This window comes from Musa acuminata, chromosome BXJ2-3, assembly GCF_036884655.1.
Source record: "Musa acuminata AAA Group cultivar baxijiao chromosome BXJ2-3, Cavendish_Baxijiao_AAA, whole genome shotgun sequence".
Lineage (NCBI taxonomy): Eukaryota > Viridiplantae > Streptophyta > Magnoliopsida > Zingiberales > Musaceae > Musa > Musa acuminata.
In genome coordinates this window covers 6,676,273-6,695,005 of record NC_088340.1, presented here as the reverse complement: position 1 = coordinate 6,695,005, position 18,733 = coordinate 6,676,273, and the positions used below count along the sequence as shown (strand labels likewise).

The 18,733-nt window shown below is 35.9% G+C and overlaps 2 protein-coding genes across 3 annotated transcripts; one reads left to right on the top strand and one right to left on the bottom strand.

Annotated features, from left to right (window-relative positions):
* The first annotated feature begins 1,113 nt into the window (after positions 1-1,113).
* On the top strand, positions 1,114-5,607 carry LOC103977701 (pre-rRNA-processing protein ESF2). The gene is made up of 7 exons (XM_009393286.3): positions 1,114-1,541; positions 1,768-1,831; positions 2,704-2,771; positions 3,246-3,335; positions 3,424-3,554; positions 5,197-5,331; positions 5,421-5,607. The coding sequence occupies exons 1-7, from the start codon at positions 1,286-1,288 to the stop codon at positions 5,442-5,444; spliced, it is 768 nt and encodes a 255-aa protein (XP_009391561.2). The 5' UTR covers positions 1,114-1,285; the 3' UTR covers positions 5,445-5,607.
* A 2,330-nt stretch (positions 5,608-7,937) lies between these two features.
* LOC135582617 (4-alpha-glucanotransferase DPE2-like) lies at positions 7,938-18,062 on the bottom strand. 2 transcript variants are annotated; one of them, XM_065098661.1, is made up of 22 exons: positions 17,552-18,062; positions 17,352-17,475; positions 17,221-17,276; positions 16,968-17,095; positions 16,704-16,833; positions 16,370-16,566; positions 15,910-15,988; positions 15,741-15,779; positions 13,986-14,105; positions 13,724-13,825; positions 13,495-13,578; positions 13,115-13,357; positions 12,897-13,022; positions 12,649-12,720; positions 12,482-12,553; positions 10,130-10,249; positions 9,904-10,001; positions 9,513-9,672; positions 9,331-9,429; positions 8,782-8,979; positions 8,613-8,706; positions 7,938-8,343 (listed from the first exon to the last, which is right to left on the bottom strand). In XM_065098661.1, exons 1-22 carry the CDS (start codon positions 17,903-17,905, stop codon positions 8,159-8,161), a joined length of 2,880 nt encoding a protein of 959 aa, XP_064954733.1. In that variant the 5' UTR covers positions 17,906-18,062; the 3' UTR covers positions 7,938-8,158. The 2 variants fall into 2 exon arrangements, with proteins under 2 accessions (XP_064954733.1, XP_064954732.1); XM_065098660.1 differs by having other exon boundaries at positions 12,649-12,723; positions 17,552-18,061.
* Between the last annotated feature and the right edge of the window lie 671 nt (positions 18,063-18,733).

The following is an 18,733-nucleotide window of genomic DNA, read 5'->3' as shown; positions in this document are numbered from 1 at the left end:
ATTTAAATTTTTAACTCTATTTTTTAAACCTTTTGAAGCATATAAATACTTTACTCATAATTTTTCTAAGTTTATGATATTAAGCTTTCTTTTTAATCACTGTTTAAGTTTCTTTTTTCTCTTACATATATTATTTTATTATGATTATTTATTTATTATCACTCTCTTACTCATATTCAATACTTGATTAATTATATTTAAAATATTTTTCTCGATTAAATTTAAAAATTGATTAAAATTTATTACAACACTAATTCACCTTCCCCTGGCAAATTTAGTTGACCATGCTTTCTTGTCCAAACTATTGGTATCTAAGTTAACCATAAATGGCATTTAGACTACTCTTTTCTTTTGGTCTTGTGAATCATTAATTGGCATTAGTATCATGATTATACAATGGATAAACTGTGAAGATATTTACATAAATAAAGCACCATGATTTATAATTGTTCTTAAACCACATTTGTGAAATCTATGGCAATCAAATGTTGCCTATTAATGTTTGAAACAAATTGAAGACTTAGGTTGCACCTCTCACACTTGCACTCTATCCATACATCAGTCATGAGTAGCACCATCGAAGGCATCTCATATCATTGTACTCATCCGAGGTTATAATGCTAATATATTAGCATTTAAAGAAGGCATAAAGAAATCCTCACTCATGACATCATAAGTGGGGGAACAGTAAACAAATTATTATGTGTTTATTGACATTATTCCTTCATACTGTCTAGTTTTATAATCTTGATAAAAGATATTTGTCTCAACTATTCAAGCTTATTCAAAGCTATATATCATTTTCATGGTATTTTCATGAATTTTTGGATGACATCAATTCACATTAATTATGGTAGAAGTTTCTAGAAACCAAGATTTAATAAGACGTTTACAAGTCTTAGTAATTGGACGGATCTATTTATGATTTTGCCTTATTATTATATTGTTGGTCCGATTGATCCCTCTCTCTCATCAAATAATCCTACCGGTCTAACCATTGACCAAATTATTTGTCGGGTCCGGTCCGGCCCGGTCTGGTCTGGTCCGGTCCGACTCGCCCTATCATTGGGTCGTTCAGGACCATAGGAATCGACAGCGTTCACCGAAAGAATCGTTTAGGGCATATCGGTGTGTGTGAACCCGAGAAAACGCAACCAAAGCCCTAAGCCCTACTCTCCACCGCTAGCCATCGCCGGTGCGGTGAAGGCCGCGAGCAACCGCGTCGACGAAATTGAAGTTCACCTTCTTGCCGTTCTTTCTTCCGGATATTTTTGGATTGAAGCGGATGGCTGCGGAACCAGATGAGGAGCCCGAGCGTCATCCCATGGAGGACCAGGGTTCGTTTGGAGACGATGCAGTAAAGAAATGTGAAGGTTCAAAAGGTAGAAGAAAGAGGAAAAGATCTCGGGAAGATGATGATGCGAATGAAAAACGTGGTGTCTGTTACTTGAGTCGAGTTCCACCGCGCATGGATCCGTCTCATGTTCGGCAAATCCTTTCGCAGTATGGCGAAATACAAAGGATATATCTTGTTCCAGAAGGTAATATTTTCTCGCGACGTAATACTTTTAAGGATTAACGAAAGACGATTTTATTTGCTGAACTTCTAACCCTAAAACAAAGTTGTCATTTTAATCCAAAAGATTGCAACCTTTTTTACTGTTTGATGAATTTTCTCATATACATGCTAGAGTTTCCAAGTCACAGCCTTTGTTGCAATGTTCTCCAATCTAATCACAAATTCCTTTTTCTCTTTACTATATCCAGATCCCACATCTCAGGTTCAGCGTAAGCAATCTGGTGGTTTTCGAGGAAAAGAATTCTCTGAAGGGTATGCGTAGAAAACCCTCATGGTTCTTTATGACTGCTTTTAGATTTATTTTAATATTAGTGAAGTCAAAGTTTCTTTCTGGATTCACTTTTTTTTTTTTCGTTACTTCTAGCTGCCTCCTTTACTTGTTCTTTAATTGCTCTGTTGTTGAAAGTTTTTCTAGCTTCGAGGTAGCGATGCTAACCATTGGACTGCAAATAATTTTTTTTTGCAAAATATGTAAGTTTCTTAATGCTGCGAAAGTTGTAAATTTTCAACTCTGTTTAGGTTACAATGGGGGACTGACCTTTGCTTGATCCTGTTCAACCTTATTTTAACTAATATGATGTTATTTACAATACAGAACAATTTGATGCATTTTTTATACACATAATTCTGACACCGGTATAGTTCAGTCTTATAGCTTGAATGACCTGGCCCACCCAAGCCAATTCATTGTCAGTGGGTTCTAATTGGAGTTAAGCCTGTAAGGAGACTAGGTTGGTTTGTGGTTGGTAAAAGTAATGTGAGCATTGTGTCTGGTTAGAGTTAGCCTTTCGCACAACCTGCATCCTTCCTGGGTATCATTAAACATGTTGCCATACTGGTTGCTTCCTGGACTTGCTGATGTTTTGGAAATTTAGTAAGGAAACTAGATACTTGGAGAATATGTAACACCAGAACTCTGGTATCACAATGATGATTAATGGGTAATAAAGCCAACTCTAGTTTATTCCAAATTGTCTTGCCAGTTGCCAAGAGTTGTATGGATTTTCAAAATCTACATGCACTAATATCATTTTTGGCAAAAGTGTTCTTGTTTAGTGGAAATTTATCTTCTTATTTGTAGTTTCTGCTGGTGTGACTCTAAAATTTGGCATTTACCTTTATAGGTGGGTCGAATTTGCAAAGAAAAATGTTGCCAAGAAGGTTGCAAGAATGCTAAACGGCGAACAAATAGGTCAGTCTTTCTCAATTATCATTTACCTTTTTTCCAAGACAGAAGCATGTGCAGGATGGATCTGTGCTTCAATTATTGTGCACCAAATCTGGATCACTATGAGAAACCTTGATTAACTCATGGAATAGTTGAATTTGTATAGTCTATCTACTTCACTGACTCGTATGAATGTTATTCAGAAACTACGAGCCCAAGGTGGAAATTTCAGTTTAAACTACATAAACTCTTGTTTCATATTATATAATTTTATTAACTACTTTATTATTCCTTTACATGATGTTTGACAAATGGAAATAACTAATATATAACTCATCTTGATGATGGACCAGTAAACTTCCACCCTAGGTTACCAAGCGAGTGCAACAGTTTCATATTGTGCAAAGATGATACTGCCTAATAGGTTTTCTAGTGGATCTAGTTTATCTAAACATGGATACTATGGTTTCCTTTTTTACTCATTTTTTTACTCTTCAGGTGGAAAGAAAAGGTCGGCATTCTATTATGACATTTGGAACATCAGGTACTTGAGTAAGTTCAAATGGGATGATCTGATTGGTGAACTAGGTACAGATAACTATTATTCTGTATGTTTTTTCGTTGACATTCTTTCATCTTGTCAAGGACTTGCTTGATTTTGCCATCGTCCCTGCAGCTGGCAAGAAACGGGAATGCGAGGAGAAGCTCAAACTGGAGATATCTGCAGCAAAGAGGGAGCGAGACTTCTACATGTCTAAGGTTGAACAATCTAGAGCTTTGAAATTTATGCGGGAACGAAAAGAAAAAGTATGTAATCCTCAACTCTCCATTGTATTTAATAGCTTAACTTGTAAGGTTGTAATTACATGCTTTAGTTTTCAATATTAGAATAATATGTCACTTTGTACCTAGTAGGCAATTTTATAGTGGACTGTCGGAGGACTGTTAGATAATCTAGTAAATAGGTGTTATAAAGTTACATAAGCGATATATTTTGGCATTCATCTGTTGAATATCCTGACTACATGTGGTAGTTCATGAATTATGTATACATATAGCTTCTGTAGTCAAAGGGAATATATGGTTTGTTCACCTTTCTATGTTCTCTGTTTTAGTATGGGAATCAACCACATGACTTATGCTCAACTACTTATCTGTGATTTATATATTTGTGTTCTCAAAAGTGTGTGTGAACTTTTGCTTGATGTTCAACCATATCCCTTCATTTTTTATGAAAAATTAATAGACAGATGATGAAATCCCAAAAGGAATTATTTAAAATCCCTTTTATCAGTCAGTTAACAAGAAAATCCAAAATTCTAAATGTATAGAAGGGTCTATATAATAAAGTTTTTATAGAAGTGCAGGGATGTAGCTGCAATCAAACAATATCCTATGCACTACTTTAATCATGTGAATTGTATGGAATTACAAATTACCTGGTAGATGAAACACATCATGTTATGTATTTGAGTGGTAAACAGAGTTGTGTGGACAAAAAAAAAAGTCATGAAAACATTTTGAACAAGAAAGGTAATGACCTGACCCAATGTCACCTGGATCGGGCAAGCTTTTGAGCCCCTGGCACCTGGGCGCCTGGGCTGTGCCCAATTAAAGGCATCTGCTCGGACCCGAATCGAGGTGTTTGAGCCTCGCCTTGCCCAGGCACCTAGGCGAACGTCTGAGCGCATGGTGACTTCACTGATTTGTCATTACCATGAACTGATTCAAATTGAGGAAGGGAAGTGCACATGTGTTCGTGCTGGGTCTAAAATGAGGGTATCTTTGCCAATAGCATGATTCAATGTTGTCATTGTCTTGTATACCTCTATTTATGTGAGATCCTGTGGATGAGATCTTGATTCTAATTGTTTGGCCCTTCATCCAAAATGTCGGATCATTTTCATATTTGAAGTTGACAATATTAGAGAGGAGGTTCAAATCAGCATGAGCCACTGGTTTAGTGCTAGTCTTAGGAAGGTTCAAAGAACTTGCCAGTCCAGGTGGAATTAATGAGGCTGGAACAATGTGAAATATAAAGAGGAGAAAGAGTAGTATTTGATCTAAAATGCCTCAAGTGTCCTGTTTAATATAATTATCCAAATTCACATATTGATAGATTGATGTACGGTACAAGAATGACAACATAAAGCTTACTCAAAATGATTCTCAACTGAATGGCACCAATCTTGTCCACTAAAGGATATGTGAAGCTATCATAATTTGCTTAAGTGGGGTATCCAGTTCAGTATCTTTAGGAGTCGGGTAAAAAACTCCAAAGACTATGGTGTGTCCCATTTTTCTTATCATCTACTTGAGCACCTGAGCAAGCAATGCTGCACGATTGAATTCTTTTCTTCTTCTGTATATTCCTTTTACTTTGTTGATTATCGGTTTTTAAGCTTTTTAACAAGGAATTCTTATATATTGATCTTATATTGTGTCTCAGAAGCAAAGGTTTGAAGGGCAAGATTCAGAAGGTGCACAAGAAACCAAGGTCATTCGCCAACACCCACAGAATCGACCAGTTGCAGATGGTGGTCTTCAAAGTAAACTTAGGCTCTCGAAGGATCTCCTAGCAGGGGTACCACCATCACGAATCTGGTTAAATCTCAGGTGGCTTCTTTTCGGGAGAGATCGCTGATCCCTTTCTTTTTTTTACTTTCTTTGCAGGTATTTGGTCGGTCATCCTCGTGAATTTTTCATTAGTTATACGAAAAGATAGTATATGCCGAGGGATTTCCAGAAGTAAATTTTGTTTTGTACATGTAAGTGTTTGTTTTAAGCCTGATTTTGTAATATCACTTGTCGGAGATTATACATCTCAATTATTCCTCCGTAGTAGAGTTGATTTCCTCTATTTTTCTTCTCTACACTAGAAATCTGAAACAATCAGCAAATGATCAGGAAATGCTTGTCTCTCAGTACAAATCTCCAATGTCTAATATATACTTCTTCATGGTTTCAGCAACCGGTTGATCGGCAACTTGTTGAAATCGAACAGGGACGGTATTTCCTGACATGGTCAAACTTATTTTTGATACCATTCAACTCTAGACGTGACACCAATTTTTTTATTAATAAAAAATAATTATATAATATTTAATAGTTAGGGTTGCTTTTCGATAAACTTTTTAAAACCGTAACTTTTTCTAAATATTTCATCATCATATATATATATATATATATAATTATAATTATAATTATAATTTACCGGTGACAAAGATAGCAGCTGTTCCATTGACTGGTTCAAAACCGCGTCTTAGATTGACTTGGTACATGGACCAGTGGGCGTGAGGAACGGTGTACAAATCTTGCATGGATTTCTGAATCTACAACAGCAGGTTTGTCTGATCTGCTTCTAGAACACAAGAAGTTGGCCATCACATAGCCTTCTAGAAGCAAGTTGGCCGGTTCTTTATCCTACCACGAGCACCTAAACCCACTCCCACAAGACACCGCAAACCCACTGCCCCAAACCAAATCAAACACGCATCCACTCCCAATACAACCAGCAGCAGGCAGCAGCTTCATCATCTCCCCGTTGCAAGCATATATACTGCAACCGTAGCATTTCATGACCTCCACTGCCTTCATACCACACACACACACACACACTATGGACGCCATTCGCTTCGACTCGCCCTCCTCCCCCGTCGCCGAAGTTGCAGACAACTTCGAGATCGAGTTCGAGATGGAGATCGACCCTTGTGCTGCGAGTTCCATGGAACACGAAGATGGGAGCGACACCGAATCCGGTTTCTACAGCGGCATGCGTGTCAGGGACCCGCAAAGCGATGACGACAATGAGGAAGCGTGTTCGAACGCCGTCGACAGGGACGGCGACGACGACGTAGATAAGGCTGGAGTTTATCTGACTTGGGTATCGTCGCCGTCGGAGGAGTCGGAGGAGGAGGAGTCGGAGAAGGTCGACGAACATGGAGGTCGTAGAAAAGGCGAGAGAAGGTTGGTGAAGGACACAAGAGAGGAGGACAGGGCGTTTTGGGAGGCATGCTTGGCGCATGGATATCCATGACAAACTTCGCACGCTGCTGCTGAGCTAAGAGTTTGGCTTACTTTGACATGCAAGCAAGCACACATGTCGATGAACCCAAATCATCTCCGAGTATTCGAAAGTTTGAGCACTGTGTATTGTTGTACATAAGTTTCATCAAGCTGTATGATAATTTTCCGAGGTAATCTAAGGAAGTAAGTATACATTTGTTTGTGATGTGAGTGTCCAATAATAGCCCAGGAATTATGTTTCAAAGGGAAAGGGATACATACATATATAGGGTTTAATTCACTGGAAATTTTCTTCTTTTTTTTTGTGAGAGAGAGATGCTCTCATGTTCGTATATCCAAAGGATATAAATAGATTTAAAATCCAATAGAAACTAACTCATTGGAAATATCTTGATTGATTGATTTAGGAATATCAATAACAAATAAGAATATTTATATGTTAATTATAATATTTTTTCAATAGGCTTACAACGTTTCTCAAAACACTATAAGTCTATTCAAAAATATTCTATAGTGTGTGACCGGATTTATCTTATCATGAGATATTTTATGAATTATGAGAAATAGGATATGTTCTTCACAAAATAATATAAAGGGGATTGGAAAATTTACTGTATATTACAGATTTCATCATTGTGGGGCCGCAGGAATCTATGGAATTCAAAAGATGTCATTTAAAAAAGGAAGCTTAACTCAATATTTGACTTCATCCTATTTTGCAATTTGGACTTGATAGTTATTGTTTTTCGAGTGTGTCAAGGTTGATGACTGCAGAGAATGGAGAAGAGTTCATTGTGTTTTCTTGAAACAAGTTACAAGGTTTTTCCTCTCTCTCTCTCTCTCTATAAATAAGATTTCCAATATTTTTCATCTCAAGGCCACTTGCTACAATGATTATGCTTCTAATGGGGCTCTTAAGATTAGTAATATTCATGGACCAAATCTAAAGGGAGCTTCATTATCCTATTATATTTTCCAATTATTCTTTGTTAACACAACTCAGGATTAATTAAACTAAAACTATTGACATCATGGTTTAAAATCTTTAGTAGTAAATATGTACTGGAATTAAATATTAACTAAATATTATCTTTTACAAAAAAACAGTTTTGAATTAATAAAATAAGAATATTTTAAATGGATATGCTTTTTGCACCCACAAAATAAGACAAAAAGAGAATTATGAATCATTATTTCTGGCTCATGTACAGAAATCAATAACAAGGATGAAGATAGCCTTGAAGTCTCATGGACATGAGGATTTTATTCTTCAGTAGTATACCCCACACAACTGACACTTACAATATGGCCAGATGATATTTAGAAACTAAAAGTTCTTCCTTGAAGGACAAGTATGGAATCAAAACAAGAATGTGGCTTCTCCTTCATGTGTTACCATTTATCTGGACAGCAGAAATCTTTTCCTGGACTTTCTCCATCAGCTTCTTTTCTGAGCTGGAAGCATTTGTTTCATTCACAGGATCTGATCTCCCACTACTAAGTACCATATCTTTAATGATTGTTTTGAGATCCTCATCAAGCATCAGTGAGTCTAAAGTGACATGTACACCTGTTCGCAACATAATAAAGATAAGGAAGGATGATAACCCCAGAAAAATGTCATGCACATGCAATACAAGGAAAAGAACATACTGAGTTGTATACCAATTAAGTTGAATAAAAGTCTAGAAGTCTAACCTGTTATTTATAACAATTATCATAGATCTTAAGAAATTTAAATAACTATTGCAAGTTCAACACTCAATTCTTTGTTTGATTTTGATAGGAACCAGTTTGAATTAAAATTGAACAAATAAGAATCTCTATGATGAAACTTACGATATCGCCAATAATGCTTCGGGTTTGTAGGATCATTGATTGTCTCCTCCACAGTTGGTCTTGTCGTGTATTCTTCTCTTAGTGCTAGCAAGTCCTACATTAGTAGCAAAATCACTGTTAGGAATATCTCACATGGTTTTTACTTCAAATATGGTTCACAATTAAGTACCTGAAGAGGGAAAATTGCCCACATCGATGGAGCTTGCATGTGTTGCTGAATGATGAAGTATGCTACTTCTGTGGTGCAACGAGGAGGCGGCATATCATTGCATCCAGCAACACTTTTATAATAACGACATCTTCTCTCTTCATCTTCCTCCCACCAAGCACGCATGGTGGAGCAGTCATGGCAAGATGGTGCACAGACCTGCACAACCAAAGTGGTTAAAACTCTAATTATGGTAACTCTTTTAAAAGACACACTGACTAGAGGATAGTCATTCACCTAACTGCAAACTATCAGGTTTAGCAGGTTATTCTCATTAATGTTTTGGTTCGAGTAACCTGATTGGGCTACTGATGGTTATCCAATAGTTGACAGGTGACAAATTTTTATGTAGCTGTTTTCAACAATAGCAACAAATTTTATGGCTCATGCTTTCTCTTTGGTAATGTTATCAAGAATTTACCAGATAAAACAAACGTGAAGAGAAATAAAAGCTAAGTAATGTTGTTGTCAATATTGCTTTGTAAAAATGGTAAAGATAAGGAACCTCACAGTCATATAGCTGTATTGAGATGGTATACCAAATTCCACGTCTGGTTCACTAGGCATTCTCTGAATGCGTAAACCAATTAAACCCAATTCTTGCATTACCTGGATAAGCCATGAAATGGGGAACATCATTAAAATTGTTGAGATTGAAAAGGTAAGATTAACTTGAAAGTAAAAGGACATACTGGATGAACACAAGAAGGAATGAGTCCAAGATCCTCCCCACATGCCAACATATCAGATGAGTTCAAAAGGACAGGTAGAGTCTTCATTGCATTCTGCCGCCAAAGGTTTTCTTGCCGGCAGAAATAGTAATCATAATATAATATTTTAAGAACATTTTTGCTGTAGCAAGGAAGTCTTGGTGAGACATAATATTACATATTAAAAATTCAAGGTATCAGGTGAACTCAATACCTACAGTAAGATAATTAGGAATTTCCTTAATTACAAGAGAGAATCATGAAAACCTAAGTTCTAAGAGTTAAGAAACTAAACATGATAGCCCTCAAATGCTGATATTTCCAAATCGATAGGCAAAGAACCCTATACCATTAACTAAAAGCATACAATTACCTGTGTTCATCTAAATTTTTAAAACTGGAAGTATCTTCAATATTGAAACGAGGATAAAATTTCCTTGGGTCTTCAGGATCCCTGATCAGTACTATATTCTGCAGAAACAAAAGTGAAATATTAATTTCCACACTATCTTCTGTAGAAGTTGACCAAAATCAGACACATTCTTGGTAGAGAGCAATGCAATTTACAATTATTTCTGGCTCTCAGTAACATATTCTACCTGTAGAATATCAAAAAGATCTTTCTTTATCTTGTCTTCTTTCTCCAACCACAATGATATTTCGGTCATTGATTTAAGTTTGGCTATAATCTTTCTCTCTGTGTTGCAGTCATCCTTGAACTGAAAATAATAAAGAAAATGTGAAATGAAACTTAAGAAGACGGAAAAACTTTGATAGAAGTGATTAGCCTTGGCTAGTCTCAATAAGTTTGGAACTTTGACCCAATTTACATGGTTACAAGCAAAATTGACTAGATTTATATAAAACTAAATGTTAGTATAACATATTTTATTATACTCTTGACTTCTTTTGCCCAATCAATGTTCATTCCGAGACATTAAATGGTTATGAAAATCTTATCTCTTAAAATTTCAAGCACTATAATTTCTAAACAGTGTAATACATATGATAGAATCACACCATCATACAGTCTCGACAATTACAGCATGAAACATGGAGTCTGTATATACATTAAATTTTCAAGTACTGAATAAACATATTTTATCACTGCAATATGGTTGATGTTAATCCAAGCATTATTGAGTTACAGCATGCATAAGTTCATGTATAAGATTTCAGAAAACTATAAACTCCAACATTTATAACTCCGGAGCATTTATATGTTAGTTTGCATGTGTGTGTGTGTGTGTGTGTGTATATATATATATATATATATATATATATATATATATATATATATATATATATATATATATATATATATATATAGAGAGAGAGAGAGAGAGAGAGAGAGAGGAATAAATGTGGAATCCATCCTGGTGAATGCTGACTCAAAAGCTACATAACCCCTAAAATTTTCTTCCCTATGAATAATTAGACACTCCTACCATTCTTGTGACACTATAGGGGTCTAGCATCAACAGTCAAGGAAATGTTGGAATAAATATATATGCCTTAATTTGCTAATTTCTGATAACTTAGACTAAGCATTTCTGTACAGTGTTCCACAACTCCCTCAATCTAGGCTAGAGTGTATTCCATTAAGGCTACCTAATGCACATTGAATGGCTTCTTGTTGAATTGGTCTCACATCAAACCTCACTAGTGGATTGTGGGTTATATGTCATGTACTGAAAGTGGTATTATGAATTTAAGTGGGAAATTATAATACTATAGTAGTCCTACATCAAGAAATAAGAATGGTCTGAATTCATATAGAGAGAGCATGACTGCCCCACTACAAATTGACTTGTTATAGCACAAATTAATCCTCCCCAACTACATATAAAGCCCAAATCTCCTCGAGAAATCACAAGGTAAGCTTATGAGAAGAGAGTTGTTTTCCTCAAGTTTCTTAAATGCAAAATAATTCTTCAAACCAAGATTTTAAATCACAGTCTGGCACCGGTATCAATAATCTACTAGACCAATATAGTACCGATGTACCAGGCAATATACCTACTCAGTCAAACTGTACCAATAACCTTGACAGTTGACACTTGTTAGTCTAGCCACTTACACAATGTCCGTCAGGCCAAACTGATTCATAGCAGTGATTGATACAGGGTTACCCTAGTGCTCATTTCTTAAGGAGAGAATCACAAGTGGTGCAACCCATGTGCTCATGCATATGGCCTCTTGAACTGGGTTAAAAGGCCCTAAGAAATGCTCATGCATACAGTCAATAAGTTTTGAATGACATATACAGAGAAGATTTAGGATAAAGTTACAGTTTTGTACAACTTGGAGTGATTTAAAATGAACTGTTCAACCACATGCATAAACAGAAGTCGAGAATTTTGTGAATTGTGATGTCACTTTCTGCAGGTGTGTTTCTAAAACCACATTTATCTCAATATGAATTGTATAATTCATTTGAACTAAGAGCACAAAAGACTGCATAGAAGTTGTCAGGTTAATCTAGGGGTTGCACATTTTAGCAGTGTAGCTTATGATGTCAAGTTGTAAATAAGAGAATCTGATAAAACATGTTTGTCAATGGTGCAAAAGGGTTGCAGACATGTTTGTCAATGGTGCCTAGTGAGAGCCTTGAAGCTTTGAGAAGTATTCAAAAATTCAAGCTATTCATCTTTGTGAATTGAATGGGTAAAAAATGGAACACAAATGTACAGAGTTTTCTGGGTTTATATTAATGAGAAAGAGTTTACAAGACAATTAGCATGTACATATACAATAAGGGACATAAGATAAGGTACCAGTCACCAGTTAGCATGACCAAATACAAAGATGTTCAATGTTTCCACATTAAATATGGTCAGAAATATCATGATGTCAATAAAACTGATATTCCTTATCAGAAAACAAATCTGAAGCCAGGCTTGGTTTAGAACCAATAAAATACAGAAAAAAATTCACAACAATGACATTACCTCATAGCAGAGTTTTTGATATTCATTGAAAAAATTTGATGCAATTACAGTCCAAAGGGTTCCAAATTTTTCCTGCAATAAAGAATATCACATTACACTATAATATTATATAACAATGCAAGTGAGTATCAATAAGATGTTGCAAGGAAATCAAAGTAGATGGTAACCTGTAAAATATCTTGCCGAATATATGGTTGGCTCAAGCGATTGAAATCCCATATGCCTTCCCTCTCAAGCTCCTCCTATAAATTTTATGAGAAGTTTGCAAAAAAGGAACAAAATGTTATATGGAGATATTTGATGATAATTACAAAGATAAAAGTTAAAACTATGTCTGTAGTTATCTAAAAAACTTTCTAGTTGTATGGTAAACTATGTTACAGTTGCTCCTTAACTATGGACTGTACTGTAGTACCTGGCTCAAAGCGATAGATGGACGAAATTTTCCAACTAAACCAGTAACAGCATGATCCGGAAGTTCCCAGATTCTAAAGAAACCCAAGATATGATCAATCCTATAAGCTGTAAAATACTTTGCCATCTGTTAAACAAAGAAGCCAAATTATAAGGGAAGTTGAAAGAAAAAACCAGTTCGAATAGATGCCTAACTTTAAAACTGATACTCCGCGGCACCTGTGTTAGACGAGCTCGCCACCATGCATAGTTATCCTTTGACATTTCCTCCCAGTTATATGTGGGGAAGCCCCAATTTTGTCCATTTTTGTCAAAATAATCTGGAGGTGCTCCAGTCGATGTATTCATACGAAATAAGTTTGGATATACCCAAGTATCTACACTGTTTCTGTCAACACCTATTGGTAGATCTCCTTTCAAAACAACCTTTTTTTCCCTTGCATAATCTGCTGCTTCTGATAACTATCAAGAAGAGAAACTGATGAATTACAGAATGCAGTAGCAAAATGGCCAACACAATATCTGAATGAACAAATATATATACACACAAAAATCAAAATATATCCCTGAATTTAACAGAATAGGTCATCTGTTCTTACTTGCACATGTAGATGGAACTGAATATAATAGTGGAAGCATATAACATCATAGTGTAAGGCATCCTCTGAGACCAGTTTCTCAAGCTGAAAATTCGCAGTAAACAGATTAATCATATTCACTAACCTAGATGACATGCCACCAAATGATCTAAAATTCAGGACAAGTATGGTGTTTACAACAAGAAACATTTATGGAGCTTTCAAAGATCAGAAAGAAATTCTCAAGTACCTTCTCACTGGAAAAATGAGAAAAGCTGCCCCATTGAGTGTGATCTGAGGTCTCAAAAAAGTCTCTCAGAAAACAAAATGCTCCATATGGTTTCAACCAATTCTGTTCAAAAAAATTATAGCCATAAGGAACGAGTATATACATTGATCATCATCAATCTAAATCAAATGAAAAAACAAGATTTTAACAAATTGTGTTACAAATATAACAATTGCAGCATTACGAATACAAATTGTTGAGTAACACTATGTGAAATTCCTACCTCATTCTCCGAGAGGAAGTTTTTGAAAGAACTTGAATTAAGTATCTTAGATTTTTCTAGATTGAATAGTTTTTTTGCAATTGATAATTTAGCAGCCATTGTAGCCTCATAGTCAACATCCTGTATAAACAAGAAAGAAAAGCTTCAAATTAAACAGGAAAAATCTGAAGTTGCACACTAGATGTTTAAAGAGTCAAATCAAATAGTGAGGTGCAACTATGGCGGTTTGCTGAAAAGAATATTCAAGTTAAGCTTTCATGATTCTACCAATGTGGCTAACAACGATAGCAGTTCACTCTATAGCTCTAAAAATTTTTAAAAAGTCAAACTAACATGTCATATAAGGACTTCCCGAAGTATTTTGAGGAGCAAAAGCTTAGTTTAAAACATCTCTAGAACACGTCAACTAATTTGCTTAATTACCATGAAACTGTTGACTTTATTATTGTTGGCAATCAAAAGCCTCCTCAATTGTCAGCAAGACAAAGTACATTTTTGTCTGGTATAACACGTGAAGCAAATTTAAAAAGCCTATTTCTCCCACAGTTTACTAATTATTACAAAAGAATACAGATAACTGCAAGATTAATCTTCAACCATAATATTTGAACCCTCTAGAGATTGTCGAGTTTGTCCTTTTCTTAATACAATAAATTCAAAGATCTATGTTTGAAGAATTTTGTCTGAGTCTTCATATAAGTAAATGCAGTGAAAAGCCACCATCCTGTCTAGTTACTAACAATAAAGAATGAAGAAACAAAAAAATAGTACTTACATAAGCAAATTATATATTCCCTTCAAATATGCCCAAGGTTACTGGTGCACAAGTACAGGTTTTTCAGAGGCTATTATTGAACAGTGACTTTTTGAGGGATAAATATGCAAATAGGTGATTTTGCCAGGGTATTTAATTTATTGTAATTATGTCTCTTCTTTCCTGATATTGCTAAAAATATCCTTCATATATGTTCAGCCTCTGACTCACTTAAACACAGTTTTAAAAACTTTGATTTTGTATTTCTAAAATAATGTTTATTGTATTCAACTCTTAACCACCAAAATGATTTCACTAGCAAATTTCATACACCAATGGATCTAATTCTGAACATGACATGTTTAGTTCATCCATTAGGAATACAAGTCCTTGAACATGATCCTTAAAACAACCCTTCAGTGATTGAAATTTTGATAGTAACACTTCGTAACTAATTTGATGTATATACCTTTCATCATATCAAAGCATTATTGGAGATCCCTATTCTCTTAAAACAAACCATATTATATTTGAAGAAGCTTTGTCATAGCATTTTCTTTTATAAAATTAAACAAAACTATGTGAAATCCTTCTTGTTTTCTCTTTTATATAATGTTTCATTAACTCCTTCAATGATTTAATTTTGTACGTTAAGAATGTTCATTCCCCCTCTAGTATGGTTCATAAGGTTAAAGTTGCAACATTCTTTTCCTCTTGTGCTTATAGATTGGAGCTAAAATGCTTCTCCTCATGCTTAGTTGTTTCTATAAATTTAAAATTGCCACTCCGCTTATGGAAGCAAAGGAGTAAAAGTGTAGAACAATACGTAACATTTCCATCTTCCACAAATAACAAAAGAATAGACAATAGCATTTAAAATAATAATTCAAAATGAGATGAATTTGGATGCAAAACATATGTAATGGACAAAAGAACCCCATCCAATGAGCAAAAGCATTATTTTCTTTCGAGACAAAATAAATTAATATCAAACGTATTACCTTTTTATCAAGTTGTTCTTTTGCCCTTAAAATCTCTTCCTGCAATCAGATACAGCACATGAAAGATAAATAATGAAGAGATCGCCAACCATGTCCAAATACGAAGCAAACCACATTGGCATGAAACTTAAATTTCAATAAAATCAATAAAAAGGTTTCAAGAACAAACCTTAATATCTTCTGGAATGTTTTCTGAAAGTGCTTGAACTCTCAGATATAAGGGATGCAATGCGAATACAGAGAGAGAACTGCCAATTTCAGAATCTCAAGTATTATACAGAAGAGCAGTGCTGATTTACATAATATTAGTTGGTGAAAATATCAGCTGATGAGTATCTTTACTGTAGATAGCAAGTCCTAGGATTGAATCCCACGTTCATCTTAAATTAGTTACTAAAAAGATATATTTAGCGATTCTGCATCCACAAACTTTTTAATAGCATCTATATGCATAGGTACATGGCTAATAATGAATCTAGGACTATTGATTAAGAACCCGCATATAGGTTTCAGCATATGAACTATCAGAAGCTACATAGGTTGCAGCATGTGGTTGATACCTGTTCTTTGCTAAATGAAAGAAAAAAAAAAATCAACATAGCTGGCTTCAAGGAGAAATCCTTAAGTACCTGTACGGATATGAATCCCACCACATTCCATGAACTGAGGTATCGTTGACTGGAAGAAGCTGCACAAGGTGAAAGCCACATTCAACAGCCCAATCAACAAGTAACTTCAAATCTAGGAATTCTCCAACTCCAAGATCATCGCTTGACCTAACAGAGAACATTGGTATAGCAACTCCAGCACCCCTCCATGGAACTGCCTGCCTAAGTAAATGCCAATCATTAAGACTCTGTCAATTATATTCAGCATAACACATGATAAAATGGAGTTTCAACAACTAACAAATCAAATATTACTTAAAGGTTAGAAAATTTTGAATTAAAATCTAAACATTACCCGATAGGGACCATCAGCCAGTATAACATAGTTAGGAGGATGGCTCGATTGAAAGTCAACAGCTAACTCTCTGTTGGGACCAAGTTCAAGAGACGGATCCTTCATTTGGTGAACATGGCAATACTTATATGTGTGACTATGATTAGGGACAAAACAGAAAGTTCGCCAAGAAATAGACGATAAATAACATGGAAAACATCTGTTAAAAAGAAAAGTTCAAAAGTAATCATTAGAATCTCCAAGAAGAATGGGAAAAAAGGATATTTGAGTGGGAATTCATATTTTCTCAATACACATTCGGCTTTCCAAGTAAAATCTCCAGCATATCGTAGCTTTAGTCCATCATGCGGCCTCCATTTTCCTAGTTCGGAGGCACTTCCAATAACATGAACCTGCACAACTATCACTTTTCACAACTACAACTAGCTAGCAAAAGAGAATTAATTTAAGTTGATAAGCCTGACAAGTGCCTTTAGGAAAAAAAAAAAATTGGAAAAAAAGGCTGATGTAGACTTACTGATGCTCCATCTTTTACTTTTGGGCATCTAATCATAAATTGAACGATAATAGAATCTGCGGGAAGCAACTACAGCATCAGAAATGAAGCTTCTGAAATGAACTATTGCAAAGGAAATTGAGGAGGAATACCTTGCTGATCCAGGATTTTCTCCAATTCCTTAGAACTTTCATCGGCAGCTGGCAAGCTTTTCTTTCCACCACTAAAAATGACATCTTTGAATGCGCTTCTGACGAAAAGAGTTTCCGAAGCTTCCTGCACGGGGACGACATACAAGATGGATACACGGAAACCCCAACGCCGCAGCAAGAAAGATCAAATCAAACTGCACCTGCCAAAGATCACGGATCTCCACCACGGCTCCTTCCCGGACGCCATCAGGCAGGGTGAGGCGCCGCTTCTTCCCCGCTTCCGATCGCAAGACATTCCTACCGTCATCCACCACATAGTAACTGTACTCGCAACGGAACCCGACGGAGACGGCGACCTTCCCGCACCAAATCAGCTCGTCGCCCTCGTGCGACGGGCCGAGTGCCAGCCCCTGCTTCACGTTCCAGGATCCGAGCACCGGCTCGGAGCCGCAGACGAGGAGGCTCTGCCCCCACTGGGTGTAGTACGGCAGTCGGAAGACCAGGGTGACCGAGCTCAGGGACTTGATCCCGGGGAAGAGTCCCGACTTGAGCATGGCTTCCGGAATTGGATTGGGTAGGAGGGGAGGGGAGAGGAGAGGAGGAAGAGTGCAGTGGAGGCAGGGAAGTGACGGTGGTGACGGATTTGGTGTGCGCTTTATGGGAAGAGAAGGATCGAACGGGTGGTGGTGGCTCGTGATATGCCGTCGTTTCCCGTGATGTGGCGTGGCGAGGAGAATGTGATCGATCGAGAAGTTAATAATTAGTTTTATAATTATTAATGTCAATTAACATTTAATAGTAAAATAATAAAGATTGGTAAATATGAAACTTCTTTTTCAGTTGTTATATAATGTATGTATAAAATAATATCATTAATTAGATAAAATAGTAAGTAAATTTTTATTTATAGTTTCTTACAAATTATTCTCAGGTCTTTCCTATCCCTTCTTTTATGATTAATTATTCATGGTATTGTTATGTGTCACCTGTATATTAAGTATTTACCTCAATATATTTTTTTATTAATCATCTGTATAAATAATTGTTATGTGTCTCGGACGACTTCATAAGAGTGAGTGATACATAGTTTTATCCTTTTTAGAAGCATGTGAGCTCTAAAAAAAAAAGGAGATCTAACGGATTTATGAGTCTTTGTTTCCTATACTCTTTAACCAACGTGAAACTAAATAATTTTATCAGTGTTTCCTTCGGTAGGAAAGCCAATGATTTATAGCCAATGTGCACAGCTCCAAAAGATACCTCTGAGGGTAAGAAAGATGGACAGATTTATGAGCCCTTGATTCTCATATACCTTCGGGACTAAATCGATTCCCGAAAAATATCTAACTCCGGAAGAAAAGGCACGTGCACCGTGTAAAAGC

Excerpts from the sequence above, each read along its gene's own strand:
- LOC135582617 (XM_065098660.1), bottom strand. The coding sequence starts at position 17,905 with ATGCTCAAGTCGGGACTCTTCCCCGGGATCAAGTCCCTGAGCTCGGTC. Across the intron at positions 17,476-17,551 it reads AGATCCGTGATCTTTGGCAG|GAAGCTTCGGAAACTCTTTT; the intron begins GTGCAGTTTGAT and ends GTCCCCGTGCAG. Across the intron at positions 13,358-13,494 it reads AGTTCCATCTACATGTGCAA|TTATCAGAAGCAGCAGATTA; the intron begins GTAAGAACAGAT and ends TCTTCTTGATAG.
- LOC103977701 (XM_009393286.3), top strand. The coding sequence starts at position 1,286 with ATGGCTGCGGAACCAGATGAGGAGCCCGAGCGTCATCCCATGGAGGAC. Across the intron at positions 1,542-1,767 it reads GATATATCTTGTTCCAGAAG|ATCCCACATCTCAGGTTCAG; the intron begins GTAATATTTTCT and ends TACTATATCCAG. Across the intron at positions 3,336-3,423 it reads TGATCTGATTGGTGAACTAG|CTGGCAAGAAACGGGAATGC; the intron begins GTACAGATAACT and ends TCGTCCCTGCAG.